The sequence below is a fragment of the Oncorhynchus gorbuscha genome, linkage group LG18 (genome assembly GCF_021184085.1).
Source record: "Oncorhynchus gorbuscha isolate QuinsamMale2020 ecotype Even-year linkage group LG18, OgorEven_v1.0, whole genome shotgun sequence".
Taxonomy (NCBI): Eukaryota; Metazoa; Chordata; class Actinopteri; order Salmoniformes; family Salmonidae; genus Oncorhynchus; species Oncorhynchus gorbuscha.
The window spans coordinates 28,477,093-28,492,854 of record NC_060190.1 but is presented as its reverse complement, the minus strand read 5'-3'; the positions used below and the strand labels follow the sequence as shown (position 1 = coordinate 28,492,854).

At 45.0% G+C, this 15,762-nt stretch overlaps 1 protein-coding gene across 1 annotated transcript in view; it reads left to right on the top strand.

The window, feature by feature from the left end:
* The window catches only part of LOC124003610 (alpha-1-syntrophin-like), a 73,403-nt gene extending 58,054 nt beyond the window's left edge, over positions 1-15,349 (top strand). Inside the window, exon 8 of the mRNA XM_046312013.1 lies at positions 13,656-15,349. Within this exon, the coding sequence (XP_046167969.1) occupies positions 13,656-13,748 (93 nt within the window). The 3' untranslated portion in view covers positions 13,749-15,349. The remainder of the gene's footprint in view (positions 1-13,655) is intronic.
* The last annotated feature ends 413 nt before the right edge of the window (positions 15,350-15,762 follow it).

The window sequence follows — 15,762 nt, the reverse complement described above, 5'->3', positions numbered from 1 at the left end:
GAGATGAATAATGTAGGGTAAGTAACATTATATAAGGTAGCATTGTTTAAAGTGGCTAGTGATATATTTACATCATTTCCCATCAATTCCCATTATTAAAATGGCTGGAGTTGGGTCAGTGCCAATGACAGTGTGTTGGCAGCAGCCACTCAATGTTAGTGGTGGCTGTTTAACAGTCTGATGGCCTTGAGATAGAAGCTGTTTTTCAGTCTCTCGGTCCCAGCTTTGATGCACCTGTACTGACCTCGCCTTCTGGATGATAGCGGGGTGAACAGGCAGTGGTTCGGGTGGTTGATGTCCTTGATGATCTTTATGGCCTTCCTGTAACAACGGGTGGTGTAGGTGTCCTGGAGGGCAGGTAGTTTGCCCCCGGTGATGCGTTGTGCAGTCCTCACTACCCTCTGGAGAGCCTTACGGTTGAGGGCGGAGCAGTTGCCGTACCAGAAGGACTTGAGTTCCTGTATGTTGTTATGATTACATCATGAGTCGTTAATCATAAAGCATACACCCCCGCCCTTCCTCTTCCCAGAGAGGTGTTTATCTCCGTTGGCGCGATGCATGGAGAAGCCCGGTGGCTGAACCGATTCCAACAACAGAGAGCCATGTTTCTGTGAAACAGAGAATGTTACAATCTCTGATGCCTCTCTGGAAGGCAACCCTTGCTCGAATTTCGTCTACCTTGTTGTCAAGAGACTGGACATTGGCGAGTAGTATACTCAGGAGCGGTGAGCAATGTGCACATCTACGGAGCCTGACCAGGAGGCCACTCTGTCTGCCCCTTCTGTGGCGCTGTTGTTTTGGGTCGGCTACTGGGATTAGATCCATTGTCCTGGGTGGTGGTCTGAACAGAAGATCCGCTTCGGGAAAGTTGTATTCCGGTCATAATGTTGGTAAGTTGACGTTGCCCTTATATCCAATATTTCTTCCCAGCTGTATGTAATAAGACTTAAGATTTCCTGGGACAACAATGTAAGAAATAATACATAAAACAACTAAATACTGCATAGGTTCCTAAGAACTCGAAGCGAGGCGACCATCTCTGTCGGCGCCAGTTATAGTTACAAAAAATAAACTGGTCACAGATGCTTCACGTTGGGATGTTGTTCTTCGGCTGGCAAGCCTCCCCCTTTATCCTCCAAACATAATGATGGTCATTATGGCCAAACAGTTCTATTTTGTTTCATCAGACCGGAGGAAATTTCTTCAAAAATTAAGATCTTTGTCCCCATGTGCAGTTGCAAACCGTAGTCTGGCTTTTTTATGGTGGCTGTTGAGCAGTGTCTTCTTCCTTGCTGAGCGGCCTTTCATGTTATGTCGATATAGGACTCGTTTTACAGTTGTTTTCTGAGGTCGTGCATGATTTCTTTCGATTTTCCCATGATGTCAAGCAAAGAGGCACTGAGTTTGAAGGTAGGCCTTGAAATACAACCACAGGTACACCTCCTATTGACTCAAATGATGTCAATCAGAAGCTTCTAAAGCCATGACATAATTTTCTGGAATTCTTCAAGCTGTTTAAAGGCAAGGTGAACTTAGTGTATGTAAACTTCTGACCTACTGGAATTGTGATACAGTGAATTATAAGTGAAATAACCTGTCAATAAAAAATTGTTGGAAAAAATTATTTGTGTCATGCACAAAGTAGATGCCGACTTGCCAAAACTGTAGTTTGTTAACAAGAAATTTGCGGAGTGGTTGAAAAAACAAGTTTTAATGACTCCAACCTAAGTGTATGTAAACTTCTGACATCGACTGTATTTGTTTATAGCATTTGTTAATATTGTGCCGTTCCTTTGGCTTTGATGCCTCTTGATTGAGTATTGCTCTGTTCAAGTGGAATGTGATTTGGCTGTGATCTGATAGGGGTGTCAGTGGGCTGACTGCGAAAGCTCTGAGAGATTCTGGGTTGATGATCAGTGATAAAGTAGTCTGCAGGACTACTGCCAAGGGATGAGCTGTAGGCGTGACTACCATATGAGTCCCCTCGAAGCCTACCATTGACGATGTACAGACCCAGTGTGCGGCAGAGCTGCAGGAGTTATGACCCGTTTTTGTTGGTTGTTTTGTCATAGTTAGGTCTAGAAGGGCATATTTGGTAGGGAATGCTGTCACCTCCAGGTAGGTGTTTGTCCCCCTGTGTGCTAAGAGTATCAGGTTCTTGTCCAGTTCTGGCATTTAGGTCGCCACGGACTAGTACATGTCCCTGGGCCTGGAAATGGTTGATCTCCCCCTCTAGGATGGAGAAGCTGTCATCGTTAAAGTATAAGTATGGGGGTTCTATTGGCGTATAGGTAGCACACATGAGGACATTTTACTTATGAATTTCTAGGCAGATGTAAAATGTTCCTGTTTTGACTAATTTAATAGAGTGGGTTAGGTCTGATCTATACCAAATTAGCATACCCCCAGAGTCTTTTCCCTGTTTCACAACAGGTTGTGTGGGGGATGGGACTACCAGCTCTCTGTAACCTAGAGGACAACCAGTGGCTCCCTCTCCTCTATACCATGTTTCTTGTAGGATGACAATGTCTGTATTTCCACTTTATTTGATGAAGTATGGGTTCCTGCTCTCTCTTTAATTAAAGCCATCAGCTGTGTTATTTCGCTACAATATCATGTCAGGGATATCAGTACATCACAAAGAGTCTCCTTAGAATAACAAAGAGTGTGCCCGGCTCAGTTTACTGCCATCCTATACCTCCTACCTTCTCTCAGTCCCCCATCCCACCTCTCTATCTCCCTCTCTCTATCTCCCACATTTGTCACCTTCCAATATATCATGGATTAAACTGTTTTTATATGGCAACTTTCAGGACAAATCGAACCACTGTATTTTTTTATTCACCAATATATTTCATGCATAAAGGCTCTCCAAATCGTTTTTAAAATTCATGAATATTTTCCTAACCCTAAATAATATACAGGATCAGAGTATATATAAATGAACCGATTGGTACTGAAAAGGAGACGAATATACTAGTGATGCACCGATATGACATTTTTGCCCGATACCGATATCCAATATTTTCCTAACCAATAACCGATATTTAAAAAAATTGCGGCCTTTTAAGCATTCTAGTACAGTTAAATTGTTAACACACACACATGGATGCAGTGGTCTAAAGCACTGCATTTCAGTGAAAGAGGCATCACTACAGTCCCTGATTCGAATCCAGGCTGTATCACATCCGGCTGTGATTGGAGTCCCATAGGGCGGCGCACATTTGGCCCAGTGTCGTCCAGGCCGTCATTGTAAATAAGAACTTGTTTTTAACTGACTTGCCTAGTTAAATCCAGTCGTTCCTCTGGTGATGTAGAGGTTAACCCAGGCCCTGCAGCCCCCAGCATCACTCCCATTCCCCAGGCACTCTCATTTGTTGACTTCTGTAATCGTAAAAGCATTGGTTTCATGCATGTTAACATTAGAAGCCTCCTCCCTAAGTTTGTTTTATTCACTGCTTTAGCACACTCTGCAAACCCGGATGTCCAAGCCGTGTTTGAATCCTGGCTTAGGAAGGCCACCAAAAATCTCCATTCCTAACTATAACATTTTCCGCCAAGATAGAACTGCCAAAGGGGGTGGAGTTAGCCTGCAGCAGTTCCGTCATACTATCCAGGTCTGTGCCCAAACAATTTCAGCTTCTTCTTTAAAAAAATCGACCTTTCCTGAAACAAGTCTCACCGTTGCCGCTTGTTATAGACCCCCTTCAGCCCCCAGCTGTGCCCTGGACACCATATGTGAATTGATCGCCCCCCCCATCTATCTTCAGAGTTCATAGAGTTTGGTGATGTCACGCCCTGGTCTTAGTATTTTGTGTTTTCTTTATTATTTTGGTCAGGCCAGGGTGTGACATGGGTTATTTATGTGGTGTGTTTTGTCTTGGGGTTTTTTGTAGGTCATGGGATTGTGGTTAGTGGGGTTGTCTAGAATAGTCTATGGCTGCCTGGAGTGTTTCTCAATCAGAGGCAGGTGTTTATCGTTGTCTCTGATTGGGAACCATATTTAGGCAGCCATATTCTTTGAGTGTTTCATGGGTGATTGTTCCTGTCTCAGTGTTTGTTTGCACCAGATAAGGCTGTTTAAGTTTTCCACGTTTATTTATTTTTTGTATTCAGTTGTTCATGTGTACTATTTCGTATTAAAAGAACCATGGACACTTACCACGCCGCATATTGGTCCTCCGATCCTTTTCGCCTCTCCTCTTCGGAAGAAGAGGAGGAAATCCCTAACAGGTGATCTAAACTGGGACATGCTTAACACCCTGGCCGTCCTACAATCTAAGCTAGATGCCCTCAATCTCACACAAATTAACATGGAACGTACCAGGTACAATCCTAAATCTGTAACTATGGGCACCCTCTTAGATATCATCCTGACCAACTTGCCCTCTAAATACAACTCTGCTGTCTTCAACCAGGATCTCAGCGATCACTGCCTCATTGCCTGCATGCATAATGCTTCCGCGGTCAAACGACCACCCCTCATCACTGTCAAATGCTCACTAAAACACTTCAGCGAGCAGGCATTTCTAATCGACCTGGCACGGGTATCCTGGAAAGATATTGACCTCATCCCGTCAGTAGAGGATGTCTGGTTACTCTTCAAAAGTGCTATTCTCTCCATCTTAAATAAGCTTTCCCCATTCAAAAAAATGTAGAACTAAGAACAGATATAGCCCTTGGTTCACCCCAGACTTAACTGCCCTTGACTAGCACAAAACATCCTGTGGCGTTCTGAATTAGCATCGAATAGCCCATGCGATATGCAACTTTTCAGGAAAGTCAGAAACCAATATACTCAATATACATACTCAGTTAGGAAAGCTAAGGCTAGCTTTTTCAAACAGAAATTTGCTTCCTGTAGCATTAATTCCATACGTTCTGGAACACTATAAAGTCCATGGAGAATAAGAACACCTCCTCCCAGCTGTCCACTGCAGTGAGGATAGGAAACACTGTCACCACTGATAAATCTATGATAATCGATTTCAATAAGCATTTTTCCACAGCTGGCCATGCTTCCCACCTGGCTACCCACACCCTGGCCAACATCTCAGCACCCCCTGCACCAAATTGCCCAAACCCCCTCCGCCGCTTCTCCTTCACCCAAATCCAGACAGCTGATGTTCTGCTAAATCTGGATCCATACAAATCACCTGGGCTAGACCCTCTCTTTCTAAAATTATCTGCCGAAATTGTTTAACCCCTATTTACTACACTGTTCAACCTCTCTTTCATATCATCTGAGATCCCCAAAGATTGGAAAGCTGCTGCGGTCATCCCCCTTTTCAAAGGAGGAGACACTCTAGACCCAAACTGTTACAGACCCATATCTATCCTACCCTGCCTTTCTAAAATCTTCGAAAGCCAAGTTAATAAACAGATCACCGACCATATCGAATCCCACCGTACCTTCTCCGCTATGCAATCTGGTTTCCGTGTTGGTAATGGGTGCACCTCTGCCAAGCTCAAGGTCCTAAACAATATCATAACCGCCATCGATAGAAGACAGTACTGTGCAGATATCTTCATCGACCTAGCCAAGGCTTTCGACTCTGTCAATCACCACATTCTTATTGGCAGACTCAATAGCCTTGGCTTCTCAAATGACTGCCTCACCTGGTTCACCAACTACTTCTCAGAGTTCAGTGTGTCAAATCGGAGGGCCTGTTGTCTGGACTTCTGGCAGTCTGTATGGGGGTACCACAGGGTTCAATTCTCAGCACGACTCTTTTCTCTGTATATATCAATGATCACTCTTGCTGCTGGTGATTCTCTGATCCACCTCTACGCAGACGACACCATTCTGTATAGAACTGGCCCTTCTTTGGACACTGTTAACAAACATCCAAACGAGCTTCGACACCATACAACACTCCTTCCGTGGCCTCCAACTGCTTTTAATCGCTAGTAAAACTAAGTGCGTGCTCATCAACCGATTGCTGTCCGCACCCTCCTGCCCGCCTAACATCACCACTCTGGACGGTTCTGACCTAGAAAATGTGGACAACTACAAATACCTAATTTTCTGGTTAGAATGTAAACTCTCCTTCCAGACTCACATTGAGCATCTCCAATCCAAAATTAAATCTAGAATTGGCTTCCTATTTCACAACAAAGCCTCCTTCACCCATGCAGCCAAACATACCCTCGTAAAACTAACCATCCTACCGATCCTCAACTTCGGCGATGTCATTTACAAAATAGCCCCCAACACTCTACTCAGCAAACTGGATGTAGTCTATCACAGTGCCATCTGTTTTGTCACCAAAGCCCTATATACTATCCACCACTGCGGCCTGTATGCTCTTGTTGGCTGGCCCTCACTACATATCCGTCACCAAACCTACTGGCTCCAGGTCATCTATAAGTCTTTGCTAGATAAAGCACTACCTTATCTCAGCTCACTGGTCACCATAGCAACACCCACCGCATGCGCTCCAGCAGGTATATTGCACTGGTCATCCCCAAAGCCAACACTTACTTTGGCCGCCTTTCCTTCCAGTTCTCTGCTGCCATTGACTGAAATGAATTGCAAAAATCTCTGAAGCTGGAGTCTTATATCTCCCTCTCTAACTTTAAACATCAGTTGTCAGAGCAGCTTACTGCTGTACCTGTACACAGCCAATCTGTAAATAACACACCCAACTATCTAATCCCCTCTTGCTTTTTTGCACCCCAGTATCTGTACTTGCACATCATCACCTGCACATCTATCACTCCAGTCTAATGCTAAATTGTAATTATTTTTCACCTCTGTCCTATTTATTGCCTACCTCCCTACTCTTCTACATTTGCACACACTGGACATAGATTTTTATTTTATTTTGTGTTGTTGACTGGACGTTTGTTTATGTGTTGTTGTTTTTGTCGCACTGCTTTGCTTTATCTTGGCCAGATCACAGTTGTAAATGAGAACTTGTTCTCAACTGGCCTACCTGGTTAAATAGAGGTGAAAAAAATGTATAATAAAAAAATAAAGGTGACACACCATACTGACCAAAATGTTATTTTGTGGCATTTACGTATTTCCCCATTTCTAGTAAAACATAATCAAACCTATTTCTTTCACTTACTTGCTGTTTTGTTGTTCAGTCGATTCATTCTCTACCAGGTTTTCTATGGAACACCTTTTGGGTCTTTGCAAACAAAAAGATACATGTCAAATAACACTATTTGACGTGTCAAATAACACAACATAAACTGTTTCAGTAGCTATAGTTAGCTAGCTAGCTAACTATATAGCTAGGTGTCATCTAAAATAACCCTAATTTATGAGACAGTTCTTATTTGATTTATGGTGGTCGGACCCATCTATGTGAAGCTAGCAATAAGGATTAGCCACAATAGTGGACTTTGCGATTAGCCTTCAAAATAAAAGTATTCTACTATTTGAATTCATTTGCATCACTGCCAATGACATACTTTTATTTTGAAGGCAGACCGCAAATTCCACTATTGTGCCTAATCCTTATTGTGGCTAGCTTCACAACACATAACCCGCTCTGGTCGAGCCTCACTAGCCAGATGAAGCTAGCTGGCTGCTTATAACGTTAGCTTTTGGCAACCAAGCTAATAATAACTCACAAGGATTCATACATCATTGCTATGAATAATGAAAATGACTGCAGTTTCTACTTGTCATTGTTTTCAGGTTGGTTGTATTGGTGCTAGCTAGGTACCAAGCTAAAGCTAGCTACCCCAGAAGTTGCGGTCAGACAAATTATGCTTTATTACCAATGCGGTATTGTAAGCACATCGTTTGTGGCCGGTGTTTGCTAGTTTGCAGACTATTACTGTGTAACTCCGGTAGGGCAACATCTGAAAAATAGCGCACTTGGTAGTGTCGGCGAAAGCCAACATCACCTACTACAAAGAACGATTGATTGTCAAGGGCAATGAATTCCATTTTCTTGGCTTTAATGGATTTCACCTTTGAGTTATCTCGCTGACATGTTGACTGCTCGATCCACACAGCAGACATTGTGTGGGCTAGGTTAGGAATGCTGTGTTGCACGTGTAGTGCAACATTTTACGTGGCGTTATTACGTCATGTTATATAGGTATGCACGGTATCTTTGACATCGGCTTTTAACATCAGCGTGTCATGTTTGTCATTTATTATCATGTCTTGTCCCTGTGCTCCCCATTCTATTCGTTTCCCTCTGCTGGTCTTATTTGGTTCTTTCCCTCCTTCTATCCCTCTCTCTCCCCCTCCCTCTCTCACTCTCTCGCTCTCTCTTCTCTCTATCGTTCCGTTCCTGCTCCCAGCTGTTCCTATTCCCCTAATCATCATTTAGTCTTCCCACACCTGTTCCCGATCCTTTCCCCTGATTAGAGTCCCTATTTATTCCTTTGTGTTCCGTTCCTGTCCCGTCGGTTCCTTGTTTAGTATTCACCATGCTGTGATTGCGTTTCGCCCTGTCCTGTCGTGTTTTTGCTGTGATTGTGTATCGCCCTGTCCTGTCGTGTTTTTTGCCTTCATCAGATGCTGCGTGTGAGCAGGTGTCTCTGTCAACTACGGCCTGCGCCTACCCGAAGCGACCTGCAGTCTGTGGCCGCTTCTCCAGTTATTCCCCTCTACAGACTAGAGGATTTTTGTTATTCCCTGTTTGGACTTAAATAAACTCTGTTTCTGTTAAGTCGCTTTTGGGTCCTCTTTCACCTGCATGACAGAAGGAACCGACCAAGGAATGGACCCAGCGACTTCAGACGCTCGTTACACTGCCGTCGAGATCCAAGGAGCCATGCTCGGCAGACACGAGCAGGAATTGTCTGCTGCTCGCCATGCCGTGGAGAACCTGGCCGCTCAGGTTTCCGACCTCTCTGGACAGTTCCAGAGTCTACGTCTCGTGCCACCTGTTACTTCCTGGCCTGCCGAGCCTCCAGAACCTAGGGTTAATAACCCACCTTGCTACTCCGGGCAGCCCACTGAGTGCCGCTCCTTTCTCACGCAGTGTGAGATTGTGTTCTCTCTCCAACCCAACACATACTCTAGAGAGAGAGCTCGGGTTGCTTACGTCATTTCACTCCTTACTCACCGGGCTCGTGGAAGAGAGCTCGCATCAACGGTGTTTCCCTGCTCCGCATCGCAACCATCTCCCTCCTCTGGCTTTGAGACTGAGCCCATGCAGCTGGGAGGGATTCGCATCTCGAATAAGGAGAGGGAACGGAGGATCACCAACCGCCTGTGCCTCTATTGCGGAGTTGCTGGACATTTTGTTAATTCATGTCCAGTAAAAGCCAGAGCTCATCTGTAAGCGGAGGGCTACAGGTGAGCGCAACTACTCAAGTCTCTCCATCAAAGTCCTGTACTACTTTGTCGGTCCACCTACGCTGGACCGGTTCGGGTGCTACATGTAGTGCCTTGATAGACTCTGGGGCTGAGGGTTGTTTCATGGACGAAGCATGGGTTCGGAAACATGACATTCCTTTCAGAGAGTTAGAGAAGCCTACGCCCATGTTCGCCTTAGATGGTAGTCATCTTCCCAGTATCAGATTTGAGACACTACCTTTAACCCTCACAGTATCTGGTAACCACAGTGAGACTATTTCTTTTTTGATTTTCCGTTCACCGTTTACACCTGTTGTTTTGGGTCATCCCTGGCTAGTATGTCATAATCCTTCTATTAATTGGTCTAGTAATTCTATCCTATCCTGGAACGTTTCTTGTCATGTGAAGTGTTTAATGTCTGCCATCCCTCCCGTTTCTTCTGTCCCTACTTCTCAGGAGGAACCTGGCGATTTGACAGGAGTGCCGGAGGAATATCATGATCTGCGCACGGTCTTCAGTCGGTCCCGAGCCAACTCCCTTCCTCCTCACCGGTCGTATGATTGTAGTATTGATCTCCTTCCGGGGACCACTCCTCCTCGAGGTAGACTATACTCTCTGTCGGCTCCCGAACGTAAGGCTCTCGAGGATTATTTGTCTGTGTCTCTTGACGCCGGTACCATAGTGCCTTCTTCTTCTCCGGCCGGGGCGGGGTTCTTTTTGTTAAGAAGAAGGACGGTACTCTGCGCCCCTGCGTGGATTATCGAGGGCTGAATGACATAACGGTTAAGAATCGTTATCCGCTTCCCCTTATGTCATCAGCCTTCGAGATTCTGCAGGGAGCCAGGTACTTTACTAAGTTGGACCTTCGTAACGCTTACCATCTCGTGCGCATCAGAGAGGGGGACGAGTGGAAAACGGCGTTTAACACTCCGTTAGGGCATTTTGAGTACCGGGTTCTGCCGTTCGGTCTCGCCAATGCGCCAGCTGTTTTTCAGGCATTAGTTAATGATGTTCTGAGAGACATGCTGAACATTTTTGTTTTTGTCTATCTTGACGATATCCTGATTTTTTCTCCGTCACTCGAGATTCATGTTCAGCACGTTCGACGTGTTCTACAGCGCCTTTTAGAGAATTGTCTCTACGTAAAGGCTGAGAAGTGCTCTTTTCATGTCTCCTCCGTTACTTTTCTCGGTTCCGTTATTTCCGCTGAAGGCATTCAGATGGATTCCGCTAAGGTCCAAGCTGTCAGTGATTGGCCCGTTCCAAGGTCACGTGTCGAGTTGCAGCGCTTTTTAGGTTTCGCTAATTTCTATCGGCGTTTCATTCGTAATTTCGGTCAAGTTGCTGCCCCTCTCACAGCTCTTACTTCTGTCAAGACGTGTTTTAAGTGGTCCGGTTCCGCCCAGGAGCTTTTGATCTTCTAAAAGAACGTTTACGTCCGCTCCTATCCTCGTTACTCCTGACGTCACTAGACAATTCATTGTCGAGGTTGACGCTTCAGAGGTAGGCGTGGGAGCCATTCTATCCCAGCGCTTCCAGTCTGACGATAAGGTTCATCCTTGCGCTTATTTTTCTCATCGCCTGTCGCCATCTGAGCGCAACTATGATGTGGGTAACCGTGAACTGCTCGCCATCCGCTTAGCCCTAGGCGAATGGCGACAGTGGTTGGAGGGGCGACCGTTCCTTTTGTCGTTTGGACAGACCATAAGAACCTTGAGTACATCCGTTCTGCCAAACGACTTAATGCCCGTCAAGCTCGTTGGGCGTTGTTTTTCGCTCGTTTCGAGTTTGTGATTTCTTACCGTCCGGGTAGCAAGAACACCAAGCCTGATGCCTTATCCCGTCTGTTTAGTTCTTCTGTGGCTTCTACTGATCCCGAGGGGATTCTTCCTTATGGGCGTGTTGTCGGGTTAACAGTCTGGGAATTGAAAGACAGGTTAAGCAAGCACTCACGCACACTGCGTCGCCGTGCGCTTGTCCTAGTAACCTCCTTTTCGTTCCTGTTTCCACTCGTCTGGCTGTTCTTCAGTGGGCTCACTCTGCCAAGTTAGCTGGTCATCCCGGTGTTCGAGGCACTCTTGCGTCTATTCGCCAGCGCTTTTGGTGGCCGACTCAGGAGCGTGACACGCGCCGTTTCGTGGCTGCTTGTTCGGACTGCGCGCAGACTAAGTCGGGTAACTCTCCTCCTGCCGGTCGTCTCAGACTGCTCCCCATTCCTTCTCGACCATGGTCTCACATTGCCTTAGACTTCATTACCGGTCTGCCTTTGTCTGCGGGGAAGACTGTGATTCTGACGGTTGTCGATAGGTTCTCTAAGGCGGCACATTTCATTCCCCTCGCTAAACTTCCTTCCGCTAAGGAGACGGCACAAATCATTATTGAGAATGTATTCAGAATTCATGGCCTCCCGTTAGACGCCGTTTCAGACAGAGGCCCGCAATTCACGTCACAGTTTTGGAGGGAGTTCTGTCGTTTGATTGGTGCGTCCGTCAGTCTCTCTTCCGGGTTTCATCCCCAGTCTAACGGTCAAGCAGAGAGGGCCAATCAGACGATTGGTCGCATACTACGCAGCCTTTCTTTCAGAAACCCTGCGTCTTGGGCAGAACAGCTCCCCTGGGCAGAATACGCTCACAATTCGCTTCCTTCGTCTGCTACCGGGTTATCTCCGTTTCAGAGTAGTCTGGGTTACCAGCCTCCTCTGTTCTCATCCCAGCTTGCCGAGTCCAGCGTTCCCTCCGCTCAAGCGTTTGTCCAACGTTGTGAGCGCACCTGGAGGAGGGTGAGGTCTGCACTTTGCCGTTACAGGGCACAGACGGTGAGAGCCGCCAATAAACGCAGGATTAAGAGTCCAAGGTATTGTTGCGGCCAGAGAGTGTGGCTTTCCACTCGCAACCTTCCTCTTACGACAGCTTCTCGTAAGTTGACTCCGCGGTTCATTGGTCCGTTCCGTGTCTCCCAGGTCGTCAATCCTGTCGCTGTGCGACTGCTTCTTCCGCGACATCTTCGTCGCGTCCATCCTGTCTTCCATGTCTCCTGTGTTAAGCCCTTTCTTCGCACCCCCGTTCGTCTTCCCTCCCCCTCCCGTCCTTGTCGAGAGCGCACCTATTTACAAGGTACATAAGATCATGGACATGCGTTCTCGGGGACGGGGTCACCAATACTTAGTGGATTGGGAGGGTTACGGTCCTGAGGAGAGGAGTTGGGTTCCGTCTCGGGACGTGCTGGACCGTTCACTCATCGATGATTTCCTCCGTTGCCGCCAGGATTCCTCCTCGAGTGCGCCAGGAGGCGCTCGGTGAGTGGGGGGTACTGTCATGTTTGTCATTTATTATCATGTCTTGTCCCTGTGCTCCCCATTCTATTCGTTTCCCTCTGCTGGTCTTATTTGGTTCTTTCCCTCCTTCTATCCCTCTCTCTCCCCTCCCTCTCTCACTCTCTCGCTCTCTCTTCTCTCTATCGTTCCGTTCCTGCTCCCAGCTGTTCCTATTCCCCTAATCATCATTTAGTCTTCCCACACCTGTTCCCGATCCTTTCCCCTGATTAGAGTCCCTATTTATTCCTTTGTGTTCCGTTCCTGTCCCGTCGGTTCCTTGTTTAGTATTCACCATGCTGTGATTGCGTTTCGCCCTGTCCTGTCGTGTTTTTGCTGTGATTGTGTATCGCCCTGTCCTGTCGTGTTTTTTGCCTTCATCAGATGCTGCGTGTGAGCAGGTGTCTCTGTCAACTACGGCCTGCGCCTACCCGAAGCGACCTGCAGTCTGTGGCCGCTTCTCCAGTTATTCCCCTCTACAGACTAGAGGATTTTTGTTATTCCCTGTTTGGACTTAAATAAACTCTGTTTCTGTTAAGTCGCTTTTGGGTCCTCTTTCACCTGCATGACACAGCGTTACACTAGACATCGTTCAACTAGTTCACCGATATATCGTGCATCCCTAGAATATATGTGTATTTGGATGGTTTTCTTTCATTGATCCCTATTCTGATCCCCTCTATATATTCTGAGTCTTTCGAGAAAATTCTAAGTAAAGTTACACCGTATTTAAAGGGATGACTTTAGATACATGTACTGAAAACCCTATTGAATGAAAACTTCATGAGAAAATCTGTTGATCAGCAAGTGGGAGGGTTTTCAGGGGTTGAATTCAATTTATTCAGTGTGCGCAAGTTGCTGCACCTGCAAAGCCTGTTATGCACCTGCATAAAGTAAGTCTGAATACCAACTATTGAAACGTGTAAAAAGGAAATCGATTTCCTAAGTCTGAATCGGGCCATGATGAAACCCCATTTTCAAACCCCCAAAAACATTTCAATATAGAGTAAACTTTGCAACTTCTCTCTCCCCCTTCTTTCTCTCTCTTACCCTCCCTTCCCTCTCCTGCAGCAACTGGACCTCCACTCCTGTCCCAAGACCATGGTGTTCATCATCCACTCCTTCCTCTCCGCTAAGGTCAAGCGGCTAGGCTTGTTAGCATGATAACATTTTAACCTCCCTACCCACCCTGAAAAACCACCGAACCACCCATGCGTATTTACACGCAGCCACGACTAACGTTAGGAGGATGTGACGTCACTGCAGAGGATATGATGTCACGGCTCTGTTTCAAACCTCACCAAACTCTTACCAAGGGCCACCGTTGGTCAGAATTAAAGTGGAAAGCGAGTGGATTGAAGATATACTGTACCTGCAATAATGATGCTTTCAAAGGTCCTCATCAGTCGTAAGGGCAACATCTGTCCTAAGAGGATATTAACTTACGAGAGCCAAACTTACACTTATGACAGCCGACATAGCACTGTTGCCAAGCTCAAGGGGCTAAATGTTTGAATTGTATTTGATTGTTTCATGGGTCATAGCATGTCCATTGTCATAAATGATAAGTCAATTGATATAACCTCTCACAAGTGGTTATGACAGGCACCACTGATTTTACAACGGCTTCATAAAAAAGTTACACAATTTAAAACTGTTACATGCACTGCTGACTGATCGTGTTGAGCTATTCAGAGGGTTTACTGTTTTGCCATAACATTTTTTGAGAAACATTATTTTATGTCTGCTTTTAGAGCAGTTTTCCAAGTACTGATTCAGATACATTTTGAGTGCAGCGAAAAGCCTTTTGACTCTGCATGTCTTTAGTAGGTTCATAAATGTTTCCCGTAACCAATATCAACATGAAGATAACTTAAAATGTGCTTTCTGACATATTGTTTAACACCTAAATCCAGACATGTAGATACAGGCACCAAAACGGATTGTTGCCACTGTAATTTCACTTAACAAAAGCTCCACCCTCCAACTAACTGAAATGACTTTATGCATAAGATTACTGTGCATTTATAGATACAGTATATACAGAATTTGACACGTTATCATTTCTGTTGGAGTGCACACTACGACCCCTTTTGATTTAGGAAGTTGTCCCTCAAAACTAGATCCGTTTCAGTTTGAGGAAAGATCGATGGAATGGTTCTCCCATAGGTATAACCAGCCATATAGGTGTATGTAACTGTATAGTATACGTATATGTATGTATTTGGCTCTGGGTATAACATTATCAATGAATACATTGAAAGTGTTTCCTATTAAAAGAGTTATCAGAGTATATGCTACAGGTACTGAGTTGTGTTATATTTAAGCCTTTTTAAGTCCTTACAAAGCTAGTTGAATACACATTATGTCCTCTTCTTAACAACTACAGCCAAAATCGCTGATGCATTTGAAAGATATAGGCTTGTTGGGGACTCATGATGCAGTTTTTATACAGTGTTAGTCCTTTTGTTAGGTGTGTGCAGTTACAGAATTCAAACCAACTTAAAATGAACAGAAATGGGGTCTATAGTTTACATGTCCATGTATGTGTTCGATTGCCCCCATTTCTTTTGTGTCAACAGACTATTCACTACCCGTGGCCTTCGCTCTACAATGCTAAACAAACCTATATTAATATATATTTCAAACTAAAACTTGTTTGCTTTCAATAAGAAACATTTCTTGTATATTATTATTTAAACAAAAAGGTGTGCCTTGCAGGGTTGTTTGTATATAAAAAGTGTAATAAACTTTGTTAACTTTTACAGGGTTTTATTGGTAGATCTCTGGGTATCAGTTTGATTAACAAGCTGCATATGTAATAGGGACCCCGCCCACAAAAGTGCAGTAACTGGAGTGTACTGTGTTATTTTGGAAGCTTTGCTTTCCTAATAACTTCAGTGTGCTTGCAGTTGAAGTATAACTGGGTCATTCCATGAATAGCGTACGTTCTGCTTCCCTTTGATATTTTAAGTAGACATTTTTTTCACAGATATTTAAGCCTGTTATGTTAAGTGAAGGGCCCTTTTAATATAGACCATATGGAACATTTTTTTTCAATCTGACTTTGCTAATGTGCCAAATATCTGCATCCCTCGTCATGTTTTTCAGACTTCTAGGAACATTTTAACCCACTTAATTGGCACTTACTATAATCTTTTTTTTTTAACCCCTTGAG